Source organism: Quercus robur, chromosome 10, assembly GCF_932294415.1.
Source record: "Quercus robur chromosome 10, dhQueRobu3.1, whole genome shotgun sequence".
Taxonomy (NCBI): Eukaryota; Viridiplantae; Streptophyta; class Magnoliopsida; order Fagales; family Fagaceae; genus Quercus; species Quercus robur.
The window spans coordinates 50,307,606-50,324,604 of record NC_065543.1 but is presented as its reverse complement, the minus strand read 5'-3'; the positions used below and the strand labels follow the sequence as shown (position 1 = coordinate 50,324,604).

Sequence of the window (16,999 nt, the reverse complement as noted above, 5' to 3'; positions counted from 1 at the left end):
GCAAATAAGGGGATCTTCGGTAAATGAATCCGTACAATTTCTCAACCATTTTATCAACTACCTGTGACATTAAAAGAGAAACCAAATAGGGTGCCAACATTCATTTTCAAATCTCTATTTAATTTTCCAAGAACAATGAATAAAAAGAATACAACCAAAAATTTATAAAAAATATAAAATAAAAATAAATTCTCAGTAACTTACAATTAGTTCTTGCTTCAAGTTTTTCTCATTGGCCATATGAGCAATAAGCAGGTAACACCTGAACATAATGATGATATTAATAGTAAATAACAGTATTTGTAATACCAATCAAATCAAAAACATATACACAAACAGAATGCTGCATCAATCTCAATATTTATTTGCAGAACAGGTATAAATTGAATAGTACTGTGCTCCATAAAAAGAGAAAACACTGCATGAAATAATGGAATATGGATAGTGATACAATAAATTCAGTGGATGGTAATGTAATATTAATAAAACTCTCCAACACAGGAAATAACATTTTTTATTGTGGAAAAGACATTAAGTGTAAGACAAAGGGGACAACTGAAACAAGTATTTTGAATTACAAGAATCAAAGCTCTTGATCATCCACCGATTGCATCAGATCATATCAATCTCCTATTGAATGTTTAATACGCCTTAATATGAATTAATCCTTAATTCATTTCTTAATAAATTTATTTATTTTATTTGGAATTTGATTCTATAAATTAAAAAAGATAAAAATCATATAAGAAAAAACATGTATAGTCATTCTTCTTTAAAAAAGAAAAGGTATAATCATGGTTTTAAGAATAAACCGAATAAATAAGTCCAACTGGGTTAATCTTGAACCAACGCCTAAGTATGTCCTAAGTCCTAACCAAGCCAATGTCTATGTTCTATCTATTTATCAAACCCTTACCCATCATATCAAAATTACACAAAAAATAGTAAACATTCTTGAATTAAACAAAAAAGAAAACAAATAAAAGAAAAATAGAAGTTAAAAAAAATTTTAAAAAAAAACCCTAATAACCCAACAATAATTTCAACCAAAAATAGCAATATATCAGCAACACCCCAATAACCCAAATCCTCAACCCTTGAGTTATTGTATGATAACAAAGCTTAAAAAGAATATTCATAATGGAACAAATCCAACTCTAATAACCCGACAATAACTTCAATCAAAAATAGCAAAAATAATCAGCAATACCTTTGAGTTATTGTATAATAACAAGGCTTAAAGGTTAAAGCAAACATTCATAATGGTTCAAATCCTTAAAAGACCTCTAATAACCCAACAATAATTCAGCCACTCCCCAATAAACCCAACACACATTTTAACCAATCCTCACACTAATAAAGCTTTAAAAGGTGGTTAACTCAATTGACAAAGGTTTTTTGTGGTGAAACAAATAATTTAGGCTCAAATCCTGTCAATCTAATTGGTTTCTTAGCCTTAAAGCATTCACATCAAACTTGTCTAAATTTTAGTGGATCAATCTCAATATTTATTTATCTACTTTAATTAAATATTACTTTTTCTCTCTCTTTTATAATTTTTTTTTTCTTTTTTCTGTTCTCCATCCCTTAGAAACACCATCAGAGACCCACGGTGCCACCTTCAAGTCTTCAACACCATGACCACTGGCATTCACCACCAAAGTGCCACCGATCACAATCCAAACAACTCATACAACCAATCACCGAAAACCACCTAAGATCATTCCCATTGAGCACAACATCACCCGCTAAACCCACATCACCCGCTAAACCCAATCACCGGCCAAACCTATAAACCTACAAACACAAACCCACAAAACACAAAGAAATTTCACAACAAACCACAATTTCTTTCTCAAACTCGAAGTTAGCGGTGGATAAACCAAGATTCACCTCCGTTTTTCGTGGTGGTGATCAACGGCGAAGTAGCGAGGCGATGAATTCGGCCTTATTGGATGCCTCGCAGTGAAAAAATGAAAAGAGGAGAAAGAGATGAGGCCAGTGGTGAACGGCGGTCTGAGGAACATTATATGAACATTCAAAGATTATCAAACACATACTAAAACGTAGAAAGAATAAACATTTTAGAACAAGAGCAAGAAGTACTTGCCGGAATCCGAAATGAGAGAGCAGTGGCAGTGTGAGACAGAGACGGGTTCTGGGTTTTTGACTTGCTGAGGAAGTAATAGAAAATAGAAAGTGGCGCACTGGCGCTCTTTTCTTTTTTTCTTTTTTTTTTTGAATATTAAAATAGAAAGGAAATGGGCAACTACGAAAGTTTTTTTTTTTTTTTTTTTTTTTTTTTTTTTTTTTTTACAATATAGAAATTTTAATCTAGTCTAATCTAAGTGTATGTATATGTGAAACTTCCTTCTCGAGACTTGAGTCCTGGCCCTTATCCCCACACTCTGCAAATACTTACACTTGTGAAAGGATCATCGCACCAACGGTGTGTAGTGATGTAACCATGAAAGTTTTAAGAGACAACAAATGTTTTGGGATAATAATAAGAGAAATATTTTTCCCAATAAATATGTTGTTATTAATTGTTATGAGCAAGCAAAAAATTAATTTAAGTTGTGGATTCAATTTAAAACCAATAATAACTTATTATATGTGATTTGCTGTTGTTACAAGCTATTACGCTGGGTAAAAAACTAATTTCAGTAATGGATTTAGATTAAAAACCTGTAACAACCTGTCATTTAAGATTTTTTGTGAAAGTATTGTGAAAATGTTAGAAACGTAACACTTCTCATATATAAAATACTACTCCCTCCGTCCCAATTTGTTTGTCCTGATTGAAAAGTTAAATTTTTTAAGAGAACATTATTTATTGTCTTGTCTGCCTTATAAAAATATATAAGTTTACAAAACTACCCTTAAATAAATTTATCCATTTTTTAAAAAAGAGTTATTTTCTTAACGAGGCAACTAAAATACTATTAAATTATATATATATATATATATATATAATACTATTAAATTTTATATATATATATATATGATTAATATATATATACACACACATTTTAGGTGAGACAAACAAAACTATTTTCTTTTTCTTTTTTTTTTGGTAAACAAAACAAAATTGTTTTCAAAACAAACGTCGCAATTCTTATATATAAAATACTATTAAATTATATATAATTAATTTAAAATATACATATACACATTTGAGGTGAGAACAGTTTTGTTTGTCTCACCTAAAATGTGTGTGTATATATATTAATTAATATATAATTTAATAGTATTATATATATAATTTAATAGTATTTTAGTTGCCTCATTAAGAGAATAACTCTTTTAAAAAAATGGATAAATTTATTTAAGGGTTGTTTTGTAAACTTATACATTTTTATAAGGCAGACAAGACAATAAATGATGTTCCCTTAAAAAATTTGACTTTTCAAACAGGACAAACAAATTGAGACGGAGGGAGTAGTATTTATTTATGAGAAATGCTACGTTTCTAACATTTTCACAAAAAATCTTAAGTGGCAAGTTGTTACAGGTTTTTAATCTAAATCCATAACTGAAATTGGTTTTTTAAGAGAACATTATTTATTGTCTTGTCTGCCTTATAAAAATATATAAGTTTATAAAACTACCCTTAAATAAATTTATCCATTTTTTAAAAAAGAGTTATTTTCTTAACGAGGCAACTAAAATACTATTAAATTATATATATATATATAATACTATTAAATTTTATATATATATATATATATATATATATAATTAATATATATATATACACACACATTTTAGGTGAGACAAACAAAACTATTTTCTTTTTCTTTTTTTTTTGGTAAACAAAACAAAATTGTTTTCAAAACAAACGTCGCAATTCTTATATATAAAATACTATTAAATTATATATAATTAATTTAAAATATACATATACACATTTGAGGTGAGAACAGTTTTGTTTGTCTCACCTAAAATGTGTGTGTGTATATATATTAATTAATATATAATTTAATAGTATTATATATATAATTTAATAGTATTTTAGTTGCCTCATTAAGAGAATAACTCTTTTAAAAAAATGGATAAATTTATTTAAGGGTAGTTTTGTAAACTTATACATTTTTATAAGGCAGACAAGACAATAAATGATGTTCCCTTAAAAAATTTGACTTTTCAAACATGACAAACAATTGAGACGGAGGGAGTAGTATTTATTTATGAGAAATGCTACGTTTCTAACATTTTCACAAAAAATCTTAAGTGGCAAGTTGTTACAGGTTTTTAATCTAAATCCATAACTGAAATTGGTTTTTTGCCCCCCCCCCCCCCGCCACCCCCGTGGGCGCGTGCACACACAATACTTGCATAAACTAAAAGTTATTACTTTAAACTTTAAATTGTGTCCTCCATCCACTTAATTGTCCCTCTTTTGGTGAATTTATTTGCTTTTAACAGCAACAAAAATAAGAAGTTTTTGTTTAAATCGAATTTGAACTATTCATAAATCATAAATGACATGGTTCACTTACAAACCTAAATGAAATGTTATATACAACCATTGCACAAAATACCATATCTAAAAGGAGAGTGCATTGATGAGAGAATATAACTCGAGTTGGTCACATAACAATTCACCTCCAGTTTTTTTAATCCAAGTATGAGGAATTCAACAAAAATAACTAAGTGTAAGGGATTTTAGAACCTACTCAAGTCATATGAGAAAGTAAAGATTTGTAGAACAATTTAATTTAAAAATCAAATCAACTATTACTTTTGCATTTAATGCCTTTTTTGAACTTAAATACCAAAAATAATGTCTTAAAAGTCCATAACTCAGCTATAAGATAACACTACATGTATGAGTAGGGGTGACAAATTTTATCTATATCCATGAACCTACCTATGATCCACCTAAATTGGATAAGTCTTAACCCAACCCATTTGAATATTTGGGTTAAATGAGTAAAAGACTCATTAGGTAATTTAACTATATGGGTCTTAATAGATAAACCTACTAATACCCAATAAATACCTATCTAAAATCTAAAATTTAAATAAATAACAGAAAATCTAAATTTCTAAATCAAAAACATTCACAAGCTCTTTGTCTCTCTCCTTAACGTCAAAATACAAACCCTACCCAGTGATTTTTTTTTTTTTTCATTCATTTTCTCACTCAGCTAAGAATGAATTCAACTTCATAGTTAAGTTCTTGTGATTTTTCTACTGAATTAGATTCTTTACCTTAGATTTTCCGAGTAACCAAATAGGTCAAGACTTCAAATTAAGGAAAATAAAGAGAGAGAGAGAGAGAGAGAGAGAGAGAGAGATAAGTCTATAAATGCAAAAACTATACTAAACCAAAGTCAAGAAAAAGAGTAATACCACTGTGCGGTGGTCACTCCACAAGTATAAGTGCTTGTGGAGTGTGGGAGGCAAGGGTCAGGGTTCAAGTCTTTAGGAGGGAACTTCACACACATATACACTTAGATTAGGCTAGAGTAGAATTTCTATATTACATTAAAAAATAAATAAATAAAAAGAGAGGGAGAGTAATAAATGTATAACAGTGATTCATTCATTTCCTCAATAACAATGATACAATTAAAATTAAATTTTAAAAAAAATGTCTTATTGATTTGCCCATTAGGAAAAGAAAAAAAAAAAGTGCTATTTGTCACTAATCAAATGTTATTGTCTTGGGAATTTTTGGATTTTTAGAGTTTTTAAAGTAATTTTAGACATTCCAGGTGTATTTTGGTAATTTTGGATGTCCAAGGGTTTTTGGTAATTTCGAAGGTTAAGAGAATATGTGTCATTTAATTAATTTTAGAGGTATTTTGCTCATATTGAGTTAAATGGGTAGATTACTAAATTAAATGAGTTAGGTAGATAATGGATATTTAATTTATATATAAACGAGTTATAAATAAATAAATAGATAATTATACATACAATCCAAAACCTACCCATCCAACCCATTTGCCACCCCTAGTATGAGCCATGAATTAAGCCCTCTCCTAGTGGCTAGAACTACATTGGGGTTCCGCAAAATGATGATCTTATGTGATTAGTTAATAAAATTTTAATGGTTGTCAAAATTCTTATGATTTAAAGTGACATTATTTTTGCATGGAGGAGAATTTGGATTTTAATTCGCCCAAATGTTTTAAGGAAAAAAAATTAAGGAACAATTTTATATATATAAAAAAAAAAAAAAAAAAAAAAGTGAAGAAAACCATTTATTACTAACTCATAGGATAAAATGTAAAATCAAATTTTTATTTCTTTCTTTCTTTATATTCCTTTTGTCCGCTCGGGTGACTATATCAAACTGTAATTTTGCAGCCAAAACACAACATTAATATATTATATATAATCTACGTCTAACCATTGCCCCCTCAAAGGGTCAAAGCTTTGACAAAAGCTTCACAAACATCGATTAGAATTTCATTTTAGTAATGAAATTATTGACCAAAAAGTTTGTTCAAGAAGGAAATGTTAATGGGTTTTTTTGTAAGAAAAAAGGATATGCGAAAATTAATTCCCAAATTCAGTCACAAGTGGAAAATTATTGCTCAGGCGCAATTTCTCAAATTCTATTAATACCACTTCCCTATGAACCATGAAAATTGCTTGGAGTGCCTATCAAAATATACACAATCCTACTTTAACCTATTCATGTTGCCACCTATTATCCAATAGGATTCTCAGTTACAAGTTACAATTACTATTCTTTTTTTTCTTTTTTTAATGGGACTACTTATACAATTACTATTCTTGTAACATCATAAACTAAGCTTTTGACCCAAACACATCAAAAAAAAAATCTTAGAAATTAACAATCAAACTCCAAAGATAGAAAACATGACTACTCTGACTAAATTCTGGTCTAAGGGTCCACAAACACTGATATACAATTCTAAGAGTTCTTCACAAAATAGTGGTGAATTTATACAGTGTGAGGCTTGAACCAACTCTACCTTCTTCACTTTCGGATAATCTGGACACCATATATACCCTCACTCTCAAGACTAAAAACACACTCATCTCCAGCTTGAATTTTATTCGCTTCGCTAAAAGATTCCCATCCATTTGCCAAAAGCTTGAGACTGTGTCTGTCATGGTAGAGGACTGGCCACAATTTCATATCTGAATCTCGCAGATAGACAACCTTCCTATCCATTCTCACTCTTCCCTTAGAATACAGCAAGCATGTGGACAACTCCTGCATGAGTGTAAGAGGAAGGTGAAAATAATCAGTAGATACAAAAAGAATCACCCATACCACATACTGATTAAAAGGTCGTATTTAAATCTTCCAAATCAATACACGTGCGTGTAATGCGTATTCATTCATATAGTGTGTTCTACAGTTAAATGATAATAGTGTTAATGTTTCCATATATTGATTAAAAGTTATGATTTAAATCTTTCAGATTGAATCGAAAAGAGTGCCACCAAAAAGGGTAGAATTGATTATATAGAAGCATATAATTTCTAGGTGCCCCTTATCAGCAATAGGAATGACAATATTTAGGAAGAAATAATAGGATCACTGAAACAAAACTCAACAACTGCAATATGTGATAATATAGTTGATTTAGATCAAATTAGTTGTGTAAGATCGGTTAAAAAGCTGATAGTAGCAACATAAAGAAATGCTAACTCAATAGGCTAACAATAACATACAAGAAAAGAATTATTATCTGTGGCCACCAAACCGGAGATACTGGCTGAATTCGGTGAGGAAATCCCAATTGAGTCAAAAGGTTCAGCTTTCACCGTTCTAAGACCTATATCATTATCTCGAACAATTGTATCAGCACGCTGAATTAACTCCTCCTTGATGACCTTTGACTCCTTCCCTGCATTTTATTACAAGCCAAGTTATAAAGAGAAATAATAATTTAAAAAAAAAAAAATTTGACACAAAACACATAAGCAAGTTAATGCATGCAAACACATATTGAGCTTTAAAAAAAGCAGTGACTCCTTAAACAACAACAACCAAGCCTTAGTCCTTAACCAACATCAACAGGTGAATATAAAACTTGACCATATATTTCTTGACCTCCTCTCTCCTTATGACTGCGCAAATCTGGAGTTATCTCCACAGCCTCCTTTTTAAGGTTTTTTATCAATTCACCTGTTCAAAATGGCAGTACTTCTGGTTTAGCTATCAGGTAAAACATATTAAACAATCATCATAAATCATGATGAAATATATAGCTTTTGAGAAGAAACAATGCTGCCCAACAAGCATGAATAGAACATGCAATTGCAGAGGACACAAACCAGTTTGACAGTTCTGCCTCTCAAAGTTATTAGGAACACCAAAGGACTCTGACATAACAATAAATTTCTGTGCAGCAGATCGACAACTGTCAATGTCATTGAGCAAAGCATGCTCCTTTGAGGACATAAACACCTGATTCTTTAGTGTTAATGACTCTGAGAGATTTTCAAACACAAACCATCCAATTATCAGAGCATGAATGAAAAGATTAGAAGGTATATAAACACAAGAAATCCTGAAAAGAAAACAAATAGAAGTGATTTACTTGAAACTTTGTCACCTGATTCCCCAGCAATCTGGCACTTTGTATTTAATATGTCAGAAATTCTCTCTTTATTTTTGTCAAGCGTCACTGCAGAAGTGGTGAAGAGATGCCCAGATGTATTGTCATTGCAAAAAATTTTATTGGGAAGGGATGGTTTTTTCTCTAGCTTTGCGAAAAAATGACTTCTCTCAATCTCTGATGCATCTATATTTCCTACTTTACTCACTGTCCCACTGGTCACTGGATCCTTATCAAATAAACAGGTTTCTGTAAGAAACATTTGTGAAGTAGAAGATCTCACATCTTTGGCTGCAGACTTTTTGGTAACATCGGCAACAGAGTTGATATTCTTCATTTCAAATTTAGACAAGTCCATCATAGAGCTTCTGTCATCTTGTCTGTCCCCCACATCTCGATCAATCATGTAATATGTCTCTTCACAGTATTCTGCTGTTGATGTAGGTTTGGGCCTTTGGATGATATCCTCATGATTGGAAGGATTTTCAGGGACTTCCATCGTGCATTGACTTTGACTTATTTCTGCACCTGACATAGATACAGCAGAGGTGCTTGAGCCCTGTTTGTTCATTGAATCTTCATCATTTGTGTGCCATTGGCTAGGTTTGGCAGTAGAATTGCAATTAGTCCTAGCTCGTTTCTTCGGACTGCTGTTTTCAGGAAAGAGTAATTTTTCACATCCAGTTTTATTGTATACATTAACAACAAAGTGTGATCCCATGTAATTGAACACCAAAAAATCTCCAATTTCTAGGCCATGGTCTAATGAAAAAGAACTCCACCCTCGTTGAAAAGCAAGAGAGCCATCAACAATGGATATCGTTACTTTCCATTGCCGGCCACTTGTGTCCTCGAGAAATGTTTTCTGATTGACCAATGCTGATATTGTAGCAGCAAATTTAGGAGGTAGAAACTGCAATGGAATGACACATTCAGAATGGATACACGAATAGTTCATTAGAAGAAGAAAAAAAAAAAAAAAAAAAAAAAAAAAAAAAAAAGATCTACAAGGAGCACATCATTACTAAGACAAAAAAGATCATTATCACTCGGAGGGAAAAGTTGTATAGCATGTCAGTCGGAGAGAAGTCCCTTTACCCCATACTTTACACCAGTTTTCAGCAGATAATAAAAACTGCTGTATGCATTATATATAACACAATAGAGTTAGACCTAGTATGAAATAAGATTCTTCTTCCATGTGCCCGTCTAGTAGAGTACATAAGTTTTTAACAGCTATAAGACTTTTGATGTAAAAGAAGAGTAGAATTAATGGGATGCAACCACATTCACACATATCAAAAGGAGATGAAGGGAAAAGTGCCTTGTCACAACTGAAAAACATGCCATTTAGTACAAAAAAGTTGATTCTTTGCAACTTAAAGAAAATGGGAAGAAGAACAAGAGAAGAGAGGGGGAGGGGGGTTTAAGCAACTGCAAAAGTGGGTATTTTATGCACACCAATTAAACAAGGAAAGCATGTAGGAGTTAGTGGGCTACAGTGGTTTTATTTGAAGTCAATGGGATGGGACAAAAATCAAACAAAAAGATTACTGAATGATAAACAGATTTTTCAATACCTCTCCATACAAAAACCGAACAAGTACCTTAACCCTAGAAAATTAAGAGCATCATATTGGTGCAAATAGAGTATAGACCACAGTTCAATGCAACTTTAGTACTTCTTTAAAGCAATATTTCAATTGACTCAATTTCATACACAATGAGAAGGAAAAGGAGAATATTAAACAATAAAATTTTTATCAATGCATTAATAAACTATCTCAATCATATTGAGAACTTTTAATGTAGCAATAGATATGCCTCTCATATAGAAAAATACATAATTAAAGATAAAGGCCATTGAAGTAGTAATGTAAACGAATGTAGTCAAAAACAAAAACTCAACTAATTAAATTTATTAACTCAGGTTATACTTGCACCCTTCCCTGAAACAAATAACATTTGGAAAAATGTTCATTCGAGATCCAACAAAATTCCATAAGGATCGAGTTATCTCTTTCAAACAGCAGTCAGAAACTCAGAATATATATCAGAATTGAAGTGCTTCAGCCATGACAAGAGAATGAAAGAACAATATTAAATCAATTGCAATTCAGTCATGGTAACACCATGATACGAAAATGCAGGAGGCATTGGGGAAGCAAACATAGTAACATACTCAACACTGAAGATAAAAATGACAGCAATCAGCATTTAGAGAGGCTAAGAGAGAAGAAAAGCCCAAAATGTTATCATACCAACACTTTAGAAAACTGATCACCAATCATGACTTTGAAAAAAGAGGTAACTACAGGTGATGAATTTTTCTTCTTCTTATGAATCAGTAAACATTTCCGGGTGCACTCCACACAAGCTTCCACCTTGCCACCCATTTGCCCCCCACTTTGTTAAACACTTCCTCCACTGCAAAACATTTTGGTTTCAACAAGAAAATTGATTCAGGAGAAGAGAAAAGAAACCAAGAGGAGATCATGTCCTAGGAAAAAGTACAAAAAGAAACAAGGGTAAGCTTTAAGTGGCATAATAGCAGTCATGGGACTCTACTTTGCAAGAACATACTACAGAATTTCCAGCTTAAGCAATACTGTGGATTACTTAAGAGCCCCAGTTACAAATAACTAACCTACCTACAACATTATTATTGGGAGATATGCATTTTTTAAAAGCCCACATTAGTGTGATTCAAAAACCTGACCCTTAACACAACTGCCAAAGCTGGCAGTTAGGGGTTATATTTATCAATTTTTTTTTAAGATACAACATTGTACTTGCATGGGACTGAACCAAAATCTAGCACTCTAACCCTTGGTAATTAGGGGAGGAGATGCCATCAGGTCCAGTGACCATATGCAGATTTCATAAATCAACCTGCCAAGCTGATGAACGCCAAAGAATATAAAAAGAAAAATATCATCCAAGTTCAGCTACAAAATTTATTTTTAAAAAATGTTAACTACTTAACTGTATTTCATGAAACACACAAAATAATTTAATACTATGTAATGCATATAACTGTTTACTGAATATTCGATGCATAAGGTCTCAACCAAAGGGGGGAAAGGTTAAAGATCCAAACTGCAATCTATGACATATCAAGAACGCAAAATAATCATAATAATCATAGTAGTATTTAACATATTTCAAATGATTCAAATAAGGTGCCTTTACTACCCACTATAAAAGGCCGAACATCTTATACAATGTATACATGGTTATTCCATTGCTTCAACAAAGGATCAAGTACAATAATCTTTACATCAATACCAATCCCTTCTTTAACCCATAGATGGACAAGAAGTATAATACTTTCCACATAAGAGCTGCTAAGTTCAAATTCCGAATACTACCTAAGGCTTTCATGGACTTAAAATTCCAGCTGACTCAATGCATTAAAAAACTCTACTGGGCCATGGACCACTAACAGTTTTTCATAAAAATGGTACCACTACAAATATCCTCTTATAACTCATATAAGAATATGATATGTAACACCCCTGAAGGAAATTCATAGAGAGAAGCCCTCCACACCCAACCACCCGCCCCATGCCAACTAAAAAACCACAAACAAAAATTGTAATTAATGTAAACTCAAACTAATTCATTGTTCATGTCACATTTTTCACATATCAAAAAAAAAACCTCAGGAAAAGGGGCAAAAAAATTTAAAAATTTAGGCTTAAAGGGACATTCTTTTACCAAAAAAAAAAAAATGCAACTTAAACATGTACACCTACCAAGAGCCTGAAACTTCTAGGTGTTTTGTGTTTTCAACGGAGACATTCAAGGTTCAAATTCCACATCCCAACTATCAAATTATCCAAAAAATAAAAATAAAAATAATAATCATACACCAAATGTGAAGCTTCATAATAAGATATGAATTTTTTTTATGTAATAAATATATAATTTTTTCCCCAAAAAGTCTTGCTTTGTAGCTTTTTTTTTTGGGATTCCATTTAGCTTATTTCATGTACAACTTTTTTAAATCTTATTTCTTCTAGATATTTTAACAAATAAGCAAAAACCTAAACCAAACGCACTGGTCATTATTTGTAGAGGGTTCTTTTTTTTTTTTTTTAACTTAAGAAATACACAATTAAAAAATAAACCTATGGTTTAAAGTCACTTTTAGTTCCACATAAAGACAAATTTAGATTCTAAGGCACATAAAACTATACAATTCAGTAACATAAGTTACATTAAAAGCCATTATTATAAAGACAGAGAGTGCCATTATTATAAAGAAACAAACTTTACCCAGAAAACTGTTCTAAAAACTCATTTTTTACTGACACATCATGACTCTTAGTACTTGTCATCAACTCTAGACTTTTGGGTGTCTTAAAAACCCTAATCCTAAGCCCAATATGTACTAAAATTTAACCACATTGTTACAAAACCATGCACATCAAAAACCCATGAATAGAATTGATGAAAAACACTAATAAAGGTGACAATTTTATTTTTTTTGGTTTACAGTGAAAAACACAGAAATGAACATGTTATGGAATTGAAAAACAAGATCAAAATTTTGGGACCCAAAAATGTGAAGAAGATAGAGAGTTAGAGTGAGTTAAACATTACCAAAACTTTGTGTGAATTCTCAGATTTTTCTTAGAGCTTTAACCGTCTTTTTGGTCTCTCAAATCTCTGTGTTGTCTCTCTCGCTCTTTGACTGTGACTCTCACTATGTTTGATTGTGTGCGCTTTTGTAGTGTCACGCTGACAAAAAGTGCATGGTTATACGATTTGTGAGATGCGGCGTCGTTTACGGAGAGCACGAAGGATTAAGAAATTGAAGTGTGCACTCTTTTTTTTTTTTTTTTAATAATGAATATTTAAATTTTAACCAACAAAAAAATAATGAATATTTAAATTTTATATAATTAAGGGTCTGATTTGCAGGAAGATTTTTTGTTTTTGTTTTCAAAACAATATAAAAACAATTTTCAAAAAATTGAACTTGAAACAAGTTTTAGATAATAATTTTTATATTTTACGTGTTTGGCTCCCACTTTTAAGAACAATTTTCAAAATACTAAAAACAAAAATAATTATTTGAGTAACCATTTCTATTTTTGAGATTTAAAAAATATATATTTACAAAAAATAACGTGTAAAATCTGTAGATTAATTTTTTTTTTTTTTTATAATGATAAAAGAATAGAACTCATCATGTTTTTTTTTTTAATGACAAGTTTCAAATTTGAAGTGTGAGATTCTTTTTGTGATAAAGATAAACTCTTAAATTTAAGAGATAAAAGAGTTTGAACAAATATGTGGGGTCTATTGTTTTCAATTTATTTACAACTATATTATTAAAAACATTTCTTGTTTCCTAAAAACACCCTTAAGCCGTTTTTAAAATCCTATTTTAAATAAAGAAAATAGGATACAGTTTTTTGAAAACTATATTTAGAAAATATTAGCTAAACAATAAATTCAAGTGTGGAACCCACCATTATATGGATTGTAAAACAAAAAACTATATTTAAATATTTTTACCAAACAGCCCATAATGTGTTGACCAATGTATAAAAAGTAACATTATTTTTTTATGGAAAATTAAATTTAACCATATAAATATAAGTCATTGGTCAATAAAATTGTTGAATATAATTAGGGAATCTAAGATACGATAACCAGCCTCATCCCACACACTTTGCGCATACAATGAGGCTCTCTTTTCTTGTAGATTTTTTTTTTTTTTTAATTATAGGAACTTGGGGTAGTTTTTCTTTTTTATTTGGCTTATCTCCAGTTCTTTTTTAACTAGACATGTCTTTTTGTTTTAAATATACAATAGCAAGTGGTAGTAAGTTTTAATCTTCGCATTTTATTTAGTTAGTGGGTGATGTGATAGTCTTTCATTAAAACAAAATAAGATTCATTTTTAAAAAAATACTGGAGGTAAATCAAACCTTTTTTTTTAATAGGGATATGGTGGTAGCTTTGGTTGTGTACATGAGGTAGTGAGAAGTTTTATAGAACATGGGGGTCATTTTATAAACATGGGTAGATTTACTTTTTCTTTTTCTTTTAATAATTTTTTTATCAATTTATGATTTTAACCTCATTTTTATGTTTTTGGAATAAGGATAAGTTAATTAAATTATAGGTATTTTTGAAATTAAAAAATATAATAACTAATTTTTTGAATCCTCTTAAGTATATAGAGAAGAGAAAAGATTATACCCAAATTTTCTTCATAAATTTTATAATAAAAAATATTATAATATTAGTAATTTATTTAAAATTCTATTCTATTAATGTATTCTTTTATTCGATGAGATAAAAAAACTTTGTAATTCAACTAATTGTAATTTTATGGTATTTTTAACAAGACATACTTGGTTCAAATTCACCACTCCCAATTGATTGTGAACAAGTGAGATAATTGGTGTGTTGTTGTATAATCTCTAAAATATAAATAAAATTTATCTCTATTATAATCCGCTAAATAAAAAACCCAAATAGAAATGGATATTATTCCTCTTCAATTTTGGGGTTTGAATTAGGAGTCAGTATCCCACACTCTATAATTACAGATTCAGCATTTGGATTTAAAATTGTTTTAATTTTCAATTTTTATCTTTATGATTTCAATTTATATTTGTTTTTTAAAATTGTGAACAAAATAAGGGTTTTTATCATTTCCTTTTATTTCCATTTTAAATTTTGAAATATAAAAATAAAAAGCAAAAAAGAGATATTTATTCTCCTCTCCTTACTTAAATAAAGGAAAGAGATAACCATCTCTCTCTCTCTCTCTCCAAGCACATTATAACTTTTTATTAACCTCTAAAAAACTCACATTTTCCAATTCATTATTTGGATATATATACACTGATGGGACTGACGAAATCAACTACCGACAAACCTAATATTACGGACGAGATCATCCTCATAGACGAACCGAAACAAATGCCTCAATCACTGACAAAGATATCAGGACCATTCAATACCGCCAGTAACACCTCGGACGGTTACAACAACAACTACGCAGACCGTTGAAAGTACATTAAAACTCCATTATTAAGCAAAGGCGTTACCAAGAAAGGCATTAACGTCCCATTATTAACCGCAACAGTCAGAATCCAAGGCAACATATATATAAAGCTCTCACATCACCAACAGGAGGTACATAGACATACTCAGCTATATTTCTTGCTCTATCATATTACATTATTCTTTCTGAGTGAACTTCTTAATATTGACTTTGGCATCGGAGACTTTGTGGCAGGCACCACACCGATGACCACCTTGAGGACACTATCACCCAGGCTGAAGATCGGTTCCATCTGCCTTTTTTGACTAACAAACTTACGCTTCATCAGTTTGGCGCCGTTTGTGGGAATGACTTTTTCAGATTCATATTTGAAAACGTAGTTTCCATCAACTCCTACATTCAAATGGAATCCAATCTAGATTCCACAGCCCTGGCCCAGCAAGTTCAAGCTCTTGCGGCCATCATTGAAGAACTCACCAAACAAAATCAGGAAATGACGCTGCGGCTTCAACAGGTTCAACAGGCTCAACAGGAAGAGAGTCAGTCCAAGGATAACATGGAGGGAGAAGGGAATAGCCATAAGAGGGGTATTCATCAAAGACCTACTACTCCGGACGAGCAGAATTTAGATCTCCTTCGAGAGATGAGGAAGGAGATGGACAAATTGAGGAATGCTATTAAGGAGAAGACAGACCGAAGCGTAGAGAGAATGGTAAGGGCCACGGATTCGCCTTTCACTACAGCAGTTCTTAAATGCCTCGTGCCGTCAAAGTTTCGTTTACCTCAACTTGAGCCGTTCGACGGGCTCAAAGACCCTCAGGATCACCTTAATACCTTCAAAACGACGTTGGGCCTTCAACAGCCACCCGACGAAATACTGTGTCGTTCCTTTCCCACCACTCTCAAAGGGGCTGCAAGGGAATAATTCACAAAGTTGCCCACATCGTCCATCGACAACTTCAAGTAGTTAAGCAACGCTTTCTTGCGTCACTTCATTGGGGGACAGCGTTCCAAGAGGCCAGCGGACCACTTACTCACCATTAAGCAGGGGAAAAAGGAAACCTTGAGGTTATATGTAAAACGTTTTACTCGGGAGACCCTCGAGGTAGACGAAGCTGATGACAAGGTACAGCTGACGACCTTCAAAGCAGGGCTGAGATCCAGAGATCTCGTGGCTTCACTCGCGAAGAATCCTCCAAAGACGATGGCAGAAATGCTCCTAAAAGCACAGAAGTACATGAATGCCGAAGACACTTTAGCAGCCATAAAGGACGTAGAAAAGCCAAGAGACAAAGGAAGAAGGGATGACAAGCGTAGGGGTCAAAAGAGGGAACGCCCAGATCGTCGAAATAATGACGGGAACAGAAGAAAAGAAGACAAGGGTCCTCGGACGGTAAGATTTACCCCTCTA

The 16,999-nt window shown here is 31.7% G+C and overlaps 1 protein-coding gene across 1 annotated transcript; it reads right to left on the bottom strand.

Annotated features, from left to right (window-relative positions):
* Positions 1 to 6,830: 6,830 nt before the first annotated feature.
* LOC126703589 (uncharacterized) lies at positions 6,831 to 10,982 on the bottom strand. The gene is made up of 6 exons (XM_050402558.1): positions 10,817 to 10,982; positions 8,538 to 9,468; positions 8,272 to 8,427; positions 8,033 to 8,122; positions 7,666 to 7,841; positions 6,831 to 7,201 (listed from the first exon to the last, which is right to left on the bottom strand). Exons 1-6 carry the CDS (start codon positions 10,949 to 10,951, stop codon positions 6,962 to 6,964), a joined length of 1,728 nt encoding a protein of 575 aa, XP_050258515.1. The 5' UTR covers positions 10,952 to 10,982; the 3' UTR covers positions 6,831 to 6,961.
* Positions 10,983 to 16,999: the final 6,017 nt, after the last annotated feature.

Excerpts from the sequence above, each read along its gene's own strand:
- LOC126703589 (XM_050402558.1), bottom strand. The coding sequence starts at position 10,951 with ATGGGTGGCAAGGTGGAAGCTTGTGTGGAGTGCACCCGGAAATGTTTA. Across the intron at positions 9,469-10,816 it reads ATCAGTTTTCTAAAGTGTTG|TTTCTACCTCCTAAATTTGC; the intron begins GTATGATAACAT and ends ATTCCATTGCAG. Across the intron at positions 8,123-8,271 it reads GAGGCAGAACTGTCAAACTG|GTGAATTGATAAAAAACCTT; the intron begins GTTTGTGTCCTC and ends CATTTTGAACAG.